At 49.4% G+C, this 19,089-nt stretch overlaps 1 protein-coding gene across 1 annotated transcript in view; it reads left to right on the forward strand.

Annotated features, from left to right (window-relative positions):
* The first annotated feature begins 4,467 nt into the window (after positions 1-4,467).
* TOM1L2 (target of myb1-like 2 (chicken)) overlaps positions 4,468-19,089 on the forward strand; it is a 53,475-nt gene continuing 38,853 nt past the window's right edge. The window contains exons 1-3 of the mRNA XM_012664987.1: positions 4,468-4,546; positions 12,077-12,155; positions 16,625-16,774. Of these exons, the coding sequence (XP_012520441.1) occupies positions 4,509-4,546; positions 12,077-12,155; positions 16,625-16,774 (267 nt within the window). The 5' untranslated portion in view covers positions 4,468-4,508. The remainder of the gene's footprint in view (positions 4,547-12,076; positions 12,156-16,624; positions 16,775-19,089) is intronic.

A 19,089-nucleotide genomic window follows, 5' to 3' on the forward strand; every position in this document is an offset into this window, starting at 1 on the left:
ATCAAGGGTGCGGGTAGGAGCCCAGAGGGGCCGGCCCAGAGGAACAGCATTCAGGGGTACTCCATGCCAGCTGTGGGGGAGGAGAAGGAGAAGGGCTTTGGATGGGTAGGAAGCTCATTGGATATGTGCCCCAGTAATATGAAATGAACCTTCTGGATTTCTATACGCTGTGAGGCGGACTGGCATCTACAAACCAGGTGGGAAGAAAAATCAATCCCAAAATTCTACACAGAACCATTATTCCCTATTGCTTCAGAATCCTAACATGCTTTGTGAATATTAATTGCAGATGCTCCCTCTTCCACTGGAGGGACAGGAGAGTGGATTCTTTTTTTTTTTTTTTTTTTTTTTGAGACAGAGTCTCACTCTTTTGCCCGGGCTAGAGTGAGTGCCGTGGCGTCAGCCTAGCTCACAGCAACCTCAAACTCCTGGGCTCAAGCGATCCTGCTGCCTCAGCCTCCCAAGTAGCTGGGACTACAGTCATGCGCCACCATGGCTGGCTAATTTCTCTATATATTTTTAGTTGTCCAATTAATTGCTTTCTATTTTTTTAGTAGAGATGAGGTCTCGCTCTTACCGAGGCTGGTTTTGAACTCCTGAGCTCAAACAATCTGCCCGCCTCGGCCTCCCAGAGAGCTAGGATTACAGGCGTGAGCCACCGCGCCCGGCCAGGAGAGTGGATTCTAAGTCCTCATCCCTACTTTATACCTTGTCCTATGACAGCTGCCCCCACCGCTTCCTCACCCCTCTTAAAAGGAAGATAACAGGGCCAGAAGGAGGTACAGAAAATACCATCTGACCAGACTACTCTGAGAAAGCTCTTTCTGTAACTTTAAGGCAAAGTATATCCACAAGGTCCCAATGCCATTTACTTGAGATTGACAAAGGCCTGAGATGTGCCAGGCACCATCCTTGGAGCTGAGGAGAGGGAGACTGTTAAGACCTTTTCATTGACAATGCAGCCATTACAATGGGAGAAGAAGATAGGCATCAGTCGTGTTACAGTCCAGCCTGAACTGTGACAGAGGACAGCCACAGCACTCTGGGCGCTTCGATGCTTATACCCCATTGCCAAAGAGCGGTGGAGGAAATTAATGGTGCCCCACTGTGCTGTGACAGACATCATACCTCTTTAAGCAGAGCATGCAGGACAATGGGACAAGCCAGAGAGGACCAGCCAGGGACTGTGCGAACTCCCAGAGGAAACTACTTGTCTCTGACTCTCACTCGCCAGCTAGAAGAGAGCACCAGGGGAGGGTGTGAACTGGAGAAAAGTGATTCCCAGCCTTGGTACATACTAGAATCACCCAGGTAGCTTTTTAAAAATATTAATGCCTGGGTCCCACCCTGTACCATTCAAATCAGAACCTCTGGGGCATGAGACTAAGGTATTGGTATGTTCTGGAAGCTCCCAGGTGGTTCTCATGTGCAGGGAGGGCTAAGAACCCCTAACATAGAGGAAGGAATGTTAACACAATCATTCATCTGTCATAAATGTATTGCACAGCTACCAAGTGCTGGACACTGGGGACACAGTGGAAGGCAAGATGGGCCTAGTTCCTGTCCTCGTGGAGCTCACAGCCCAGAAGGGCAGGGAGCCGAGTGACCCTGGTTCTTGTCCTGGCTCTGCCACTGACAATCCTGAGCTCTTGGACCTTTCTCTTTTCTTCTCCAGGCCCCAGGTTTCCTGTCCAATGAGGCTACAGGCCCGATCTGCGATCCCCATCCCGCTACTCCCCGCACCCAACAATCCGTTGGCTTATATATAATTTTTGTTTCTTTTTTGGTGATCTTTCTTTATTGTGGTAAAATATATGTAACATTAAAATTTACTGTTCTAACCATTTTTAAGTATACAGTTTGGTGTCATTAAGTAAATTCATACTGTTGTGCAACCATCACCACCCTCCATCTCCGGAACTCTTTCGTCTTCCCCAAACTAAAACTCTGTACCTATTAGTCACTAACTCCCCATTCCCCCTCCCCCCGGCCTCTGGCAACCACCATTCTACTTTCTGTCTCTATGAATTTGACTACTCTAGGAACCTCGTATAAATAGAATCATACAGTATTTGTCCTTTTGTGACTGGCTTATTTCATTTAGCATAAGGTCCTCAAGGTTCAGCCATGTTGTGGCATATGACAGCATTTCCTTCATTTTTAAGGCTGAGTAATATTCCATTGTATGGACAGACCACGTTTTGCTTATTCATTCATCAGTTGATGTACACTTGGGTTGTTTCTACCCCTTGGCTATTGTGAATAATGCTGCTATGAATATGGCTGTATAAATATCTCCTCAAGACCCTGCTTTCAGTTCTTTTGGTTATATACTCAGAAGTGGAATTGCTGAATCTTATGGTAATTCTATGTTTAATTTTTTTAGAAACCACTATACTGTTTTCCATAGCAGCTGCACCATTTACATTCCCATCAATGGTGCACAAGGGTTCCAATTTGTTCACATCCTCACCAATACTTGTTTTCTGGGTCTTTTTTGATAGTAGGCATCCTAATGACAGTAAGGTGATATCTCCTTGTGGTTTTGATTTGCACATCCCTAATGCTTAGTGATGTTGAACATCTTTTCACACACTTCTTGGCCATTTGTATATCTTCTTTGGAGAAATGTCTGCTCAAGTCCTTTCCCCATATATTAATCTGATGGTTTTGTTTTTTTGTTGTTGTTGAGGTATAGGAGTCCTTTACGTATTCTGGGTGTTAACCTCTTATCCTATGTATGACTTGCAAATATTTTCTTCCATTCTTCAAGTTGCCTTTTTAATCTGTTGATTATGTCCTTTGATGCACTGAAGTTTTAATTTTGTTGTAGTTAAAAATTTTTCTTTTGTTGCCTGTATTTTTGGTGTTACAACCATGATATCGTTGCCAAATCCAATGTCATGAAGCTTTCCCCCTATGGAATGAGGAAGCTCCTGGGGTTCCTGGGCTTTCCCCCAAAACTTTCTAAGAGTTTTATAGTTTTATCTCTTACATTTATATCTTTGATCCATTTGGAGTTAATTTTTATATATGGTGTAAGACAAGGGTCTAACTTCATTCTTTAGCATGTGGAGACCCAATTTTCCTAGCACAGTTTGTTGAAAAGGCTGTCCTTTTCCCATTGAATGGTCAGAGATCATTTTGTGGATGAAATAAAATAAGGCATATGAAGCACCAAATACATGCCTGTGGTGGCTCGATAAATGATGCTCCCTTCTTCCTCCCCCTTATCCGAGACGTAGTTTTTAACTACTGAAGTTGATTTTTAATAATTATAATAGCAGATACCTACATAGCGCTTACTGTGTTCCAAGCTTTATCCTAAGTGTCTTTTTTTGTTTTGTTTTGTTTTGTTTTTTGAGACAGAGTCTCACTGTGTTGCCCGGGGTAGAGTGCCATGGCGTCATCCTAGCTCACAGCAACCTCAAACTCCTGGGCTCAAGCAATCCTTACAGGCATGCGCCACCATGCCCGGCTAATTTTTTTTTTCTATGTATTTTTAGTTGTCCAATTAATTTCTTTGTATTTTTAGTAGAGACGGGGTCTCGCTCTTGCTCAGGCTGGTTTCGAACTCCTGACCTCAAGCGATCCGCCCGCCTCGGCCTCCCAGAGAGCTAGGATTACAGGCGTGAGCCACCGCACCCGGCCTTATCCTAAGTGTTTTATGTAGGCCGGGCGCGGTGGCTCACATTTGTAATCTTAGCACTCTGGGAGGCCAAGGCTGGAGGATCGCTTGAGGTCAGGAGTTCAAGACCAGCCTGAGCAAGAGCGAGACCCTGTCTCTACTAAAAATGGAAAAAATTAGCTGGGCAACTAACACAGAAACAAAAAATAAGCCAGGTGTGGTGGCGAGTGCCTGTAGTCCCAGCTACTCGGGAGGCTGAGGCAGGAGGATTGCTTGAGCCCAGGTGTTCGAGGTTGCTGTGAGCTAGGCTGATGCCACGGCACTTACTCTAGCTTGGGCAACAAAGCAAGACTCTATCTCAAAAGAAAAAAAAAGTATTTTATGTATATTAACCCATTTAATTTTCATAACAACTCTGTGGGCAGGTAATGTTGTTTTCACTAGCTTTGGCACCTAGAGACTACGTGATTTGCCTAAGGTCACACAACTGGTAAGGGGTGGGGCCTGTACTTGAACCTGGGTAGTTTGTCTCTAGAATCTGTGGGCTCATAAACTGAACTTCCTCATGACTTGGGTGATTTTTGATGGCTTGAGACTATCATAAGCTTTTCAGTCCGGAGTTTGGTGAATGAAGGACCATGTTAGGACACCAGCCCTCAACCTCAGATCTCTCCGAGTGTTTCCCTGTGAAAGCAGCAGCCCCCACAATGACTCTGTTGGCTCAGAGCATCGGCTTGGGAAGAGAATGCGGTGGTTCCAGTCTCTTCCCATGTCCTGCCAGGGCCCCCGTGTTCCAGGAGAAATGTAAACCAGTTTTCTCTCTGATTCCACAGAAAAGGCAACAGATGGCTCCCTGCAAAGTGAGGACTGGACATTGAACATGGAGATCTGTGACATCATCAATGAGACGGAGGAAGGGTATGTGTGTCCCTCCTTGGAAGCCTCTCTCGGCTTTTGGGGGTCACTCAAAGCCTGCCAGGGCCTAAGGGTGGTGGGTTTATGATTTATTCTGTTTTTAATCTGTTTGCTTTGGCATTTAATAAGCTGACACTCTTAATTATCTGTCCTTTCCTGCCCATCCCTCCCCCTACTTCCCCTGTGGCAGTGCTCAGGGTAGAGCAGTGACACCTGCTTTAATCACCTGCTTTTAATCACAAGTGGAAATGAAGCTACTTGCTTACTTGGTTCCCAGCGGCCATCAGTCTCTGCAGCCAAACTATCACCTCTTCCTGTCCCTCCTCCTGGCCCCTCTCTCTCCTTCACACATGTGTGGCTGTCTCTGCCCTGGTTTCTGGAGAAGAGCCCCAGGAGGCAGAGAGCCACAGTGTCCATGGAGGGAGGTCGTGGGCATGGGTCAGGTGAGGCAGGGAGTGAGAAAGTGGCCTGTGTGACAAAGAGCAGTTCCTGGCATGAGTGGACTTAACCCACAAGTTGTCCCTCTTGCATTCCTACACCACTGGATCTGTTGTTGTTGTTTCCTATATCCTCTCCTTCCACTTTCTACACTCTAATTATGCTTCTTCCAAATTGGTCTATATTTAGCCCTCAATCCACACCATAAACATTTACTTTACCATAGCCATGCCCTCTTAAACCATCTCCAGAGTGGCAGTGAGAGAGGCTGGGACTCAGGCAGCTCTGGGCTGACATCTTGGCACTGTCACTCTTTAGACTTGCCACGTATGAACTGGGGACCAGCCTCTTAAATTTGGTCCTGCTTTCATTGAGCAAATATTTTGTGAGTGACTACCTTGTGCCGGGCCCTGCTGTAAGTACTGAGGACACAACAGTGGGTGAGATAGACTCCTTCCCCTGGAGTGCGAGGCAGGCCATAAACAGGACAGTTAAACAGGAGACCGGGTGGGTACAAGACTGTGGGAGGGAGATGGGGGAGAGAAGACTGGGAATTAGCTATTTTAATTAGAATGATCATGGAAAGTCTCACTGAGAAGGTGACATTGAACATTGACTTGAAGAAGATGAAGGAGTGAGCAGTGAGGATCATACAGGGAAGAATTGTCCAGGCTCAGGGAGCTGCAAGCACAGAAGTCCTGGAACAGAGGGTGTCTGGTGTGTCTGAGGAATAGCAAGGTGTCTGATGGGCCCAGAATGGAGGGATGGAGGAAAAGGGTGCCCGGAAATGAGGTTGATGATGTGTTGGGAATCCATGTGGGCTCCAGGGGGACTCTGGCTTTGACTTGAGGTGAGAGGGGAACGTATCGGAGGATTGGAGCAGGAGTGGCTTGGTCTCATTTACATTGTAAAGAGATCGCTGTGTCTACTGTGTTCAGAATGGCCTGGCTGGGTCAGGCAGAGGGTAGAAGCAGAGAACCCAATGAGGAGGTTTTCACTGTGATCCTGGTGTGAGGTGATGGCCGGCTTGCCTGGGGCGATGGGCGAAGAGGGCATGAGAGTTGATGAGATTCCGAATGTGTTTAGAGGGTAGAGCCGATGGAGTTAGCCCATGTGGGACAGGAGCAGAGTCAAGGACAACTGCAAGGTTTGGGTGAACAGCCGTGGGCGGAGCCTCTATTTCCTGAGATGGAGCAGGCTGGGAGCAGAGATCGGGAGTAGATCCGAGCTGCCAGCTGAGCTCCCAGGGGACATGGTGATGGGGGATGCACAGGTGACTCTGGAGTTGGGCAGTGGCCTGTGCTGGGTGAAAGTATGGGAGTCTTCAGTGAAAGGTGGTATTAAATATATTTTTGCCAGCCAAACGTAGGTGATCAGCTCAATGCCTGGCGTACATATATGACTCACAGATAATTGTTGGAGACTACACATCTCTGATACCATCGTCACCAGGCTCAGAATGGCCACCCTCCTTCAGACCCACTTGGGCTCCTCTCTTCCTCCCATCCCCCTCAGACACCACTCATTCACTAGTTTATCCAGTTGCCCAGCCATTTACTGACCCTGCCAGTGAAGGGGTAGTGGCTCCAGGAGGCCACAGTGATTGTGCAGCCTGCCCTAGAGGCCTCACCTGGGGGACTGGCCAGGGCTGTGGCTGAGGCCTGTGTCCGATGCCACAGCCACAAAGGCAGGCGCATGTGCCTTCAGAAAGGGCTGGCTTTGGGCTGTGGCTTCAAAGATGGCAGGAGGAGGAGAAGTGTGCCCTGTAGCTTAGGGTGGCATGAAAAGGACCAGCGTGTTGAAGGATATGAGTGGTCTGAGGTGGATACAGCAATGTGAAGGGGAGAAGGAGTGTCTAGAATTAGGCTGGAAAGGTGGTCATGGTCCGGTGCCTCATTCTCTGATGTCTATGCTTTACCCTAGAGTTGGACATTTGCTTTGGCCCTTCGCTCAGTCTCTTCCTGCTGCAGAACTCAGCAAGTTACCCCCTTGCTAACAAGCCCTTGGGACCTTCCCAGGCCCTTAGGGTAAGAGCCCTTAGCCAGGCCCTGCTGAGAAACCCTGGTCCTGCAGCTCCACTTTGGGTCCTTCAGCCCCCCGATCTTTCAGCTCCTTGAACTTTTCCATAGTCCTCTACCCAGTTTGAAATTCTCCACAAATTTGAGCAATATACAAATACAGTGGCAACTCTTATTTTCCAGTGAATTGTTCAAATGCTTCTATGGCTCGAGGCCAGGAAGCCCAGGAACTCTAGGAGCTTCCTCATTCCAGAGGGGCTAAAGCCTTCTTTTTGAAATCCTCACTTCTCAGAAGGCCTGATCTCACACACCTTCTTCCTCAAGTGGCCCAAGCTCCTGTTCCTATGTTTTTGAGTGAGAACATCTCAGTGGTTCCTGAGGATTTTCTGTCCTTGCCTCTGCTGTGAGATGTCTGTCAAAATCTCTTCCTAGCTGGGCGTGGTGGCACACCCCTATAGTCCCAGCTACTCAAGAAGCTGAGGCAGGAGGATTGCTTGAGCACAGGAGCTATGATCATGCCACTGCCACTGTACTCCAGCCTGGGTGACAGAGCGAGACTCTGTCTCTAAAAAAAAAATCTCTTCCTGAGTGGGAGAAACCCCCACAAGTTGGGCTGATGTTAGGGCACCCCACTCGTTCCTTTGTGCCCTTCCCTGAAGGTCCTCTGTCCTGCTGTCCTGTCTGTTCCCCTCACCTCCCTTACTAAGTACTTCCCATCATTCATGGATCTCAGTTTGAATCTCATTTCCCTGACACCCTTCCCTCCAATTTGGACAAGTCCTCCATTATATGATTTCTTAGCACCCTGAATTATACTAATGCTCATCACAGTTTAAACTTAGGGGTCTGTGTGGTGTTTATTAGTGTTTGTCCTGCCCTGTAACCCCTATGAGACTGTGAGCTCCATGAGGGCAGGAATGCCATCTGTTTTCCTCACCATTTTGTCCCTAGCATCTAGCACAGTGCACACATGATTGGCTCTTGATAAATATTTGTTAAATAAGTGAATAAATGAATGAGGTCCCTAAGGCACTCACAGTGTGATGAGGGATGCAGGCATGTAAACATAATCAGAGCATAGCAGGACAAGTTCTCAGAGAGAGAGAGAGAAGCTAGAGAGAGACAAGCACAATACAGCAGCCAGCCTTGGGGCTGTTGGCAACCAAGGCTTCTTGGAGGAGGTGACACCAGACTGAAGTCTTACAGGCTGCCAGGACATCAGCCAGGTGAGGTAGGGATGATGGGATGGGGATGGGGGGAAGGGAGAGCCCCCAGGCTGAGGGCGGGCGAGCAGCAGATGTGCAGGAAACATAGTAGAGTGGGATTGGCAGGATTAGGGTGACAGAGACTGGAGCTGTTGCCTGGTCTGGAATCAGGTACCACTCACTTGTGCAACCCTGATTGGGTTACTTCATCTCCCTGTGTCTCGGTTTCCTCTTCCATAAAATGGGGTTACCAATATACCTATTTCATAGGGCTGTTATCAGGATTAAAAGAATAAATGCATATAAAGTATCTGGCTATATAGATATATCTCCATATCCATGCTATGTATATATGGATTTGCTATTTCTCCTTTCAAGATTTCCATTGCCCATGGCTTTTGTCATCATGTTTATCTGGGGTGTCAGTTGTCTGTCTGGTCCTGGTGATGATCTCTGTGGGTTCGCCGCCCTTACCCCGTCTACCGTCTCTGAGTACTTGCCATGTGCCAGGCCCTGTGCCCAGCCCTGGATTGCAGCATCTCGTGCACCCCTCAACAGCTCTGCAAGGTGGAGACAGCCCATTTTACTGTTGAGGAAACTAAGGCCCAGAGTGGTTTGGTCACTTGCCACAGGCCTTACAGCACAGCCTGGAAGGGCACATGTGGGATGCAAGCCCAGGCTCGCCTGGCCCCGGCCACTGAAGCTCTGCCTGCATGTCTTGTATCGCTGCTTTACCAACGGGAGGCTGTGGTCCTGGTGGGTGCAGATTGGTAAACTGCCCCATAGGCCTCTCCCTGGGCTTTCCCTAACGTCCAGGACTGAGGTTACTGCCAGCCTAAGGGGTGCTGACACATGAGGCCTTGTGTGGCAGTCCCTTGGTCATTAACCCGGAGTGGCTGGCTGAATAACCCACCTGGGAGTGTTTTAGACCCTGTTTACCAGGCCTCACCCCAGACCTACCTAATTAGGGCACAAGCATGTGGGTTTGAGAATTGTTCCCAAGTGATTCCGATGCATGGCTCTGACAAGGATCCACTGACCTGGGTCATGTTCACGACTGTGTCTGGACGTTCCCCAGTTCAGAGTCTCTGCCTGTACTCCAGCCTGTAAGCTGGAAGGGCACAGGGAAGGACTTGGATGAATACAGTGGAGCAAGATAATGGGGGAGGGAGTGTAGGCCGATGGAGGAGGAGCAGCCGTGTCCTCCTGGGGGTGACAAAGAAAAAGCTTCTTCTCACAAGAGATGAATGACAAAGAGGTGTAAAGGTTGTGGCCAGAGGCATGACAAGCAGCTTGTCTGCGGTCCAGCGAAGAATTCTTATAAGTATGGGGTCCAAGGAGACCTTGAGGAGCCTGAAGATGGCCCAGAGGCCAAGTCATGAGGGCCTGGGACTGCCCAAGGGGCCTGGCCCTTCCCCTGAAAGCCACCGGGTTTGGCACCATGTCACACAGGCCCTCCTTTCTTCCTGCTCCACCATGGCTCTTGACGCATGCATGCGTCTCTCCCTTTTCCCGGTTTCCAACTCCATGCTGTCTAATCTGCTGCAGCTCCTTGAAACTTTGTGATTCCTCTGACATGACTTTGATCCTCCTCTCTGAAGCTTCTCCCCCGGGGAGAGATAAATACTGCTTTTGTGCTCACCCATCACTCTCCGGCAGTACTTCCCTCCCTGAGCCTGTGGATGAATTTTCATTTTAAACCTCACCCAGGAGCCTACTGATTTCCCACTCAGTGGCCCCCGCACGGGGAGAGGGTGCAGGTGCCCTGCCAGCCAGAAGGGACCGCGGCCCTCAGGGGCTGTTCCCATTTTCCTGCTCCATAAAGCTCAGGAGGACAGGAAAGAGACTGGATTGAGAGGGATGGCAGCGATGGGTTAGGAACAACCGAGGTCTGGCAGAGCCTTAGAGAGAGGAAATCAGTCCGTGCTCCTGGCCAGTAGCCACTGACTTTCACCGGCTCTCAGGCCACAAACAGCCCTCAAAGCAGAGAGCTGGTTATGTCTCATATTTGCAGAAATCAGCATCCCTGTTTGGAAATGGCAGCCATACTGCTAACACACTTGGCCGGGGGCCATTCCCCTGGAGAGCCTTGTCCCATCAGCCCTTTGACCCAGGAGCCGAGAATTCCTGCAGGGCAGCCATGTTTCAAGCTGGGAATGGAAAATAGGTGATTCAGAGTGTTTTTATTTATTTATTTATTTATTTTGAGACAGAGTCTCACTGTGTTGCCCGGGCTAGAGTGCCGTGGCATCATCCTAGCTCACAGCAACCTCAAACTCTTGGGCTCAAGCGATCCTCCTGCCTCAGCCTCCCGCGTATCTGGGACTACAGGCATGTGCCACCATGCCCGGCTAATTTTTTCTATATATTTTTAGTTGTCCAATTAATTTCTTTCTAATTTTAGTAGAGACAGGGTCTCGCTCTTGCTCAGGCTGGTTTCGAACTCCTGAGCTCAAACAATCCGCCCACCTCGGCCTCCCGGAGAGCTAGGATTACAGGCGTGAGCCACCGCGCCTGGCCATTCAGGGTGTTTTTAAAATTTCTTCCAGAAGTCTTGCTTGCCTTGCTCCTGTGACTTTCTCTCTAAATTAACACTGATTAGCGCAGCTTCCACTCTCCCCTCCCCTGACTTCAAATGTGTGTGACCTTCACACACATTAAGAAGGGCTTTTCCATTTGATAAATAGAGTCATAATATTTTAGAACTGTAGGAATAGGAGGTCCCTGACTTACAAATGTTCAACCTAGAAAAGACTAAGATATATTGATTCATAGATTAGTAGAAGGCTACAGCCCACTTGTGATAGCGGAGGGTTGGCCTATAGCCAGACTGGGGGCTTCCCAGAGCACAGGGTGGTGTGGCATCACAGGGCAGAGACTTCATGCCAGGGGCTGCCAGGGGCAGCTCTCAGTCCCACAGCTTTGTCGAGTCTTACGTTAGAATAAATTAAATAACATGTTAGACACAAGACCTACAAGTAACAGGTGTGCTTAGAGGGTGGCTGGGGATCCTAACTCTCAGGTATAACAGTGATTGAAGGAAGAACTCATTCCAAGTTCCAAATAATCAGTTTATGAGCAAGCTTTGAACAGGGCCCATTCGTAACTGGGGACTGCCTATAGTTCTGCAAGGTGCCCTCTGGGAATCTACATCAGATCTGTTACCTAAAAACATATGATTCGTTGGGTTTTGAGGAGACTCACTTAAGCTTTCTCTGGGCAAAAGGAGTTCCATGGAATTCAGGAATAGCTGAAGAGCCAGGCCTAAGCAAGGACCTAGCCACTCTCTTCTGCGTCTCTCTTGTGGTTTCTCTGGAAAAACTCTCTTCAATCTACCCACATACCAATGGGTTAGTTATTGTTTTTAATAAATCATACTTACATGTGATACAGAATTCAAAAGGCCTACAAAAAGGCAATCCAGTGAACCCCCTCCCGCCGCCCCTGCCACCTGGTTCCTTCCTCAGGGGCAGCCACAGTTACGAGGCTCCTTCCACAATTTAGTTCCCTGCACTGGCACGTGTACTCTGTGTGTTTGCCATCCTTTTAGAACTCAGTAGCATGCCATATGCCCTGTTCTGCAAAGGACTTTATGTACGTGTCTTTGAGTTTTGCCCATCTTGCTGCATAAGGAGTTTCTTTATTCTTTTTTGCAGCTACATAGTATTCTCTTGCATGGATGAGCCATAATTTAATTTAACCTGTTTTGCATTGATGGACTTTCAGTTTGTTTCCAATCTTTTGCGTTTACAAACATGCTGCTGCAGATAACCTTGTGTATATGCTAGCTCACACAAATGAGAGTGACTCTCTAGGACAGTGCCCCAGAGTGGGATTTGCAAGGATCTTAACATGTCTGACCTTTCCTCCAGGCCAAAGGATGCCATCCGAGCCCTGAAGAAGCGGCTCAATGGGAACCGGAACTACAGAGAAGTGATGCTGGCGTTAACAGTGAGTGTTGCTCCTGGGCGAGGGAAAGCATCTGGGGAGCTCCCTGCTCCCCGCCTTGCCCCTCACAGGACCTTCCCTCTTCCCACTTGGCGCAGCCCCCAAATGGCTTGCTGCCTGGGCTGGTGAAGTCCAGCAGAGCCTTCTGGTAGTTTCCTTTGGTGTTCCTGCCCTCCCTCTGAAACAGACTGAGCTTCAGTTTGGTAAATATATGCCAGCAGAAGATAAGGCATGGGCAGCCTTGCCAGGTACAGAAACCCACGACAAAGGAGCCAAAGGCCTGGGGATGGGTCCCCTTTCTGCCACCAGCCTGATCTGAGACTGGGGGCCAACTGCTTTTCTAGGTGTCAGTTTCCTTTTTATAAGTGTTAACTTTTACCTATTGAGTACCTGCCTGGGACTGTGCTAAGCTTTTCACATGTTAATGCAGACATTTAAAATCACCTTCCACCAAAATAGGTTTTGTTATCCCCCTCATACAAATGAGGAAACTGAGGCTCAGAGAGGTCTAGAGGTTTACCCAGCCTTCACAGCCAGTAAGCTGCCGAGCTGTGGATTGCCATCATGAGATGGTCCTTTGTATGGGATACAAACTGCAAGCAGCTGCAAAGCCTCTTGAAAAAGTCAGCCAGTGACTCCTTTCAGTAAGGAACAGACCAGAGTTTTGCCCTTCCTTAAGATGTTAGAGAATTAAAAGGGACAACTTCAGGTGTTATTTCTGTCTTGAAAGCTAACAGTCTTTCAGATGTGGCAAAATCTGGGCCACAGTGAGTTCTTAAAATAGAAACTGTAACAGGTCAGCAGGTCGAGTTCTCTGTAGGTTTGAAATAGTGGGTTATTTATCCAAAACAGCCATAACATGTTTCCTTTTAAAGCAGAGAAACTGTTTGGATTTTTTGCCCAAGTAAAAACCAAAAACTTATTAAGAGAGTTCTTTCTGCCAGAGAATTAGGATTTGAATAATAAAGGAGAAAAGACCAATTGAGAAATAGGGAATTGAAAGCTTTGTATTATTTTTTTCTCAGAATTTGAACCACAGCATTTACTAAACCCAGAGTGATGTCCAATATGAATTGTTTTCAATAACTCAGATCTCCAGGGAATGAGCTCTGACACATCAGGGCATGTTCATGGTGTCTAAAGCTTCTCCCTTTGTATGCCCAACTTCATGGTAACCATATTGGATGGAAATCTGTCTAAAGTGGACTCTGCGTTTACTTGCCTTCCTACAGCAGGGCATGATGGACGTTACTTGACCTTTCCTGATGGTCGGGTCTTCACTACAAATCCAGTCATGCCTTCGGGAGGCTCGTGGAATGGGCAGAGCCATCACCCCTACACCAAAGGCCCATCCTAGCACACTTTGCATGGTCTCATGCAAAAAGCTTATGAAGCTTTTATGGCTTCACTTACCCTGTTAGCTGCTCTCAGCCTGTTTCTTGTGGCCCTTTCCCAACTTCCTATCTGTACCCACCAAGATTGTTAATATTTACACAAAATGAAAGTCAGTAGGAGGTCCTGAGCGGCTCTGTGCTTGTATCTTTTTGTCTGGACTTGCAATGTCCATTTCTGATTGCTTAGAGGCCCCTTTTGCTTATTCTGTGGGTTTTGGCTGTGTTCTAGAAAATTGCCACTGTGTGTTTCATGCTCTACAACCCATAAGGACAGCTCTTCCAGGGGCCTGTTGGGCAAGGTGGCCTGAAGTGGCCCTTGTCAGCCCAGGGAGGACCTCCTGCACCTTCTGCTCAGAGGGGCTTGGGGCCGCTCTGTGGCACATGCATCTCTGTCCAGGACATTTCCAAGGCCAGGAATACACTGGCCTTGGGGGCTGCTGCCAGGAAAAGTCGAGGATATGCTCCCTAAGGGTGGGAAGCGGCCCCTCCCCACTGCTGCCCTGAGAGTGGAGCAGAGCCCAGGCTGCCCTGCCCCTCAGCCCTGTGCCTCTTTTTCCAATTCTCTTTCCCACCCACTTGAATCCCCCTGCCCTGCCCTTTCCTACCTCTCCTCATGGAATAAAGGATACTTCCTGCCACCTACCTTGGTCCTTGCAGCTGACTGCCTGAGTTGGGAGGAGGGTTTTAGAGAACCCTAGGGAGATGGGTGCCTGTAAGCCCCTTGAGAGCAGGAAGATCCCCTCCTGGTTCATCTCTGCAGGCCCCACAGGTCATTAAGAGAGAGAGAATGCCAGTTATCTCATGGTCACCCAGAATCAGGCACAAGCAGGGGCTAAGAAAGGGAAATGCCTCCTTCACTGAATAAAACTTACGGTTGCTGGCCGGGCGCGGTGGCTCACGCCTATAATCCTAGCTCTCTGCTAGGCCGAGGCGGGCGGATCGTTTGAGCTCAGGAGCTCGAGACCAGCCTGAGCAAGAGCGAGACCCCGTCTCTACTAAAAAAAATAGAAAGAAATTATCTGGACAACTAAAAATATACAGAAAAAATTAGCCGGGCATGGTGGCGCATGCCTGTAGTCCCAGCTACTCGGGAGGCTGAGGCAGTAGGATCGCTTGAGCCCAGGAGTTTGAGGTTGCTGTGAGCTAGGATGACGCCACGGCACTCTAGCCCGGGCAACACGGTGAGACTCTGTCTCAAAAAAAAAAAAAACAAAAAAAACTTCCGGTTGCTTAAGGCTGTGAGGATGCTAAGCTTCAGAGTTTTCCTCGGCAGGCCAAGCAGAGCCCAGAGTCTCCCGTGGTGTAGGCAGCAGTGGGTCAGGACGATTCTGGCTGGCCGTAGAGCTGCCACAGGGGAGAGCCCCAGCTCCGGCCTCTTCGGTTAAGCTGCACAGCCTCTCCAAGCCTCGGTCTCCTCACCTCTAACGTGGAACAATCCCCACCTTACAGGGTTATTTCAAGGGCCAAATGAGGGAACAAGAAATCTAGCACACGTTACCTGTCGCCTGAGGAACTCTCAGCTGCTGTGACTTGGAGGAGAGCTGTGAGGGCGGGTTGGCTCTGTGGCCCCAAGGTGGACAAGGAGACCAGGACTTCAGAGGAGGCTGAGCAAGCTCCCATCTGCTCTGGCACTGGCTGCCAGTGTGTACCTAGACCAGTGTCTTTATCTTTTAACTCTAAAAAGTGGGATAATAAAGTCCGCTTAAGGAGAAGCAATTATCACTAGTTGTGAGAATCCAGGGAAATTACGTATCACTTGGGAGATCTCTCACGGCACCTGACGTGTAGCTGGCATTCAGTCAATCGTACGGTTACGGATCTTTCTTTACAGCTGTGCTTTGTCAAGGCAGAGCTGGACTGTATGAACCAGACCTGTGGAGCGGCTGCGTGAGTTAATCTGTGGTCAGATGAGTTTGGGCGAATGAGAATAACAGAGGCAGTCAGAAATGTTCCCTGTTGCTGGTGACATCCTTTGGAGGAGGTGTTCCCCAGCTAGTAGATGTGGCACTGGGGGGTGTCGTCAGAAGGGCCAGGTAATGCTCTATGTTGGTTTACAGAGAGCTGGGAAGTTCAGAGAGCCGTGTTCGAGGCTGGAGAAGCCCTGCTCGTTGGTACCTCTGAATTCCAAGGGGCTTCCCACTTGTCCTGTGGGAGAAGAAGGAGCCATCCCTTGACTCATGTGTAGCAGCCTTCTGAATAGTGATCATGGAATTATAGTCATCATTTATTGGTTCCCTACCCTATGCAGGTACATTTTCTCTCGAATCTTGCCAACAATCTTGCAAGGGAGGACTCATTGTCCCCGCTTTACAGATGAGGCTCAGAGAAACTGTCCTGAGCCATTCACGGAAAAAGCGGCAGAGCTGAGATGCAAGCCGAGATTTAAGCCTATCTGGCCAGAACCTATGCGCTGAGCTTTTCTGAGCAGCTAAGGCCTGTGTAACTTGTTTTCCTGGACAAAGGAGGAGCAGGCAGGGTCTGAATCAAACGTGGACCTTAAAGCCACATGGTAACTGAGGCCCACAGGCCATTCGTCAGGGGTGGAAAATCCTTTGTCATTGCCAATTTTAGTTGCAGAGGAGGGTTGTGTGTGGGGTATGTGTATATGTTTGCTTCCTCACATACAAGGGCCAGTAACTCACTAGGCAATTCAAGCTGTCACAGCAGCCTCCTCTTGTGACAGAGCCTGTGTCCCATTGGCTAATGCCTTACACCCAGAGGCCCGAAGAGAGGAGTTAAAATGCTAATTTTCAAGGACCGCTCAGTCATTTTGATCCCATTAAAATACTAGCATCCTTCTCATGCAAAACCGGTGCCTCAATTACCAACTAATTGCCTGATTATTGTGCGGGGACAGGAGACTTCAGTCAGCAAGGGGCTGCTGTCATCCCCAGAGGAACGTCTGAATCAGAGTGTGGGAATGCATGTGCCATCTAGGTTTGGCTCTGGAGGAGACATGTCAGAAAGCCGATCTAGAAGCAAGACAGAGGGGTGGTGGAAACTCAGCTGCCCTCCTCAGTCCCCTGTGTCTCCTCCAGCTCCCAAGGGGGTGACCTCTTGCCTTCCCTCCCACATCAGGTGCTGGAGACATGTGTGAAGAACTGTGGCCACCGCTTCCACATCCTTGTGGCCAACCGAGATTTCATCGACAGTGTTCTGGTCAAAATCATCTCTCCCAAGAACAACCCTCCCACCATTGTACAGGACAAAGTGCTCGCTCTGATCCAGGTAGGTCAGCTTCCCTTGCCCAATTTGTTGGAACAGAGTAAGATGAAGTCTGTTATTGATGAGTCTTCACGCTCTCCCACCATTTGCAGGAAAAAATGAAGGCTTCTATGTTTAAATATTTGGTGCAAAATACTTACACTTATTTTTTTAAATGCTCATCCCGCTGGAATAAAACCCTAATTGGTGGTTCTCCAGCCAATTGACTTAGTCTCCATGAAGCTTTCTGGGTGCCTGGCCATCTGCTGCCCATGTCCAACCTCAAGAGTAGGGGAATTAAACTCCACCTCTTGAAGAGAGGAGGGTCAAAGAATTTGTGGACATGTTGTAAAAACCATCACATGGAGGAGAGGGTATAATGAGGAATGTCTAGGGCTGAAGGTGGAAGGAGCTGGCAGGATATGGGGCCAGAAGGATGGTCAGAGGCTTGTGGCCCTACATGCTGGAATTTGTGCTTGGTCCTAAAGGCAGTGGGAAGCCATTGAAGGGTTCTGAGCTGGGGTATACACAAACCTGGATTTTAGACAGAGCACCTGGTGACAAGGTGAAGCACATAAGTCAAGAAGCACATCCAACCTGGATGATTAGTACTGTGGCAGAGGCAAGACCGAGGCCTGCAGGAGCCAAGAGGAGACACCAACCCAGGGGGTAGGCGTGGGGTCTGGCAAGGGCAAAAGGAGGCAGCCCGGCAGAGGCAGTGTGGTCAGGGTGGGCTCGGGGCTCTCCAGGTGCTGCTGGGATACGGGGCTGGAGTGGAACAGGAGGCCCGAGCTGGAGTCTGTTGCCTCTGTCTGTTCTCTGTGCCTGAGTTCCCTCTGCCTGAAAAGTCCTTCCCCGGCTCTTGGAGCAGTGGCTCCTCTTCATCATTCAGGTGGCCTCCCTACCGATTTACCACACACATTCTCTTGCACATAGCGCTCTCCTTTATGGTCTCCAAGCTCTCGGCTTTGCTAACTTTTCTTTTGTCTGCCTCCCTCTTGGTTCCCTGAGAGTCCAGGGACGTGGTTTCCCCAGGGTCTAGGGCAGTTGAATGTGTAGAGTGGGTTTATAGTAAGGATTTTTAAAAAATGAATGTATGAATGTAGTTCACTATAGCTCTGAGGAAGGCAAGGAGTGTGGGTGACAGCAGAGCCCCTCTCATGCTCCCCGAGGGTTGTCCCTCTCCCCCTCCCCCAATCCTGCCCACCCAGCATCTTGTGCTGTCTCTCTCTCTCTCTCTCACTCTCACTCACACACACACATATACACATGCACATATGCACACACCCATGTTCCCTCTCCCCCAACATCCCTTCCTCCTGGGGTTATACTCCCTGCCTCAACCCCCCAGGAATTGATGTCAGGAAAACAAATAGCGGCTTCTTCTCACAAAAGGGGGGGCACCGTAGCCTGAACCCCTTATGCAGAGACAGCTCTTGACAGGGCCTACAGTGGCTGCAGCACTTCCTGGGTGAGAATTTCTTAACCCTGAGACCTGTCTGGGCCAGGTGGGGTGGTCACAAAGGTCATGATCTGCACTGCCCCTGCTGCGTGGGGACCTTGGCTGAGGCAGACAGAGCCTCTGCAGGGGCTGTGGCCCACGTCTCTGCCCCAGACGATGCCTATCCCTGCACACCCCACCCTGGCCTCTAAGTGTTCCCACTGGGATCACTCCTTCTCCACATTCCAACTCCCTCCACCTTCCACCCAGCCCTGCTTCTAACCTTGGGCAAGTTTGTTAACTTCTACCTCCTTATCTGTACAACAGGGCCTGGGTTTCTACCTGCCTGCTCTCAGCCCTGAGCCTGTGAGATCAGCATGCCCGGCACAGTGGCCTGCACCCATGTTCTGAGGCGTCCCCCTACTGGCTGGCAGCTGCAGTGTGCACCAGCCCCGGACGCCTGAGCAGAACAGGACCTTGAGGTGCCTCACAGGCTCCTGCCTGGCCCGGACACACCAGTGTGTGCAGTTCCCTGGTCCAGCTGTGGAACACAAGGAGCTTCAGGCCAGGGTACTCCTAGGTGGCGGTTGATAGCCTACCAGGGAGAGCACTTCCTCTCCAGGTCTGCGGTGTTCCTGAAGGGCTCTCACCTTTGGTCATAGCCACCCAACATGGAGAGCAGCTGGCAGCAGACAGCCGTGGATGGCTCGGCTTCTGTGATGGGTGGACCAAAAGAATAAACAGGATCGCTGAGCCCTTTTTTCACTTTTTATTGAATTATACTATTTATGCAGGAAATCACACATAAAAGCGCATACAATTTGGTAAATTTTTACAAACTGAACATTCCCATGTAAACAGCCCCTGTATCGCAAAGCAGAATATGACCAGCACCCAA

This window comes from Propithecus coquereli, unplaced genomic scaffold (genome assembly GCF_000956105.1).
Source record: "Propithecus coquereli isolate 6110/MARCELLA unplaced genomic scaffold, Pcoq_1.0 Scaffold946, whole genome shotgun sequence".
NCBI classification, from domain to species: domain Eukaryota; kingdom Metazoa; phylum Chordata; class Mammalia; order Primates; family Indriidae; genus Propithecus; species Propithecus coquereli.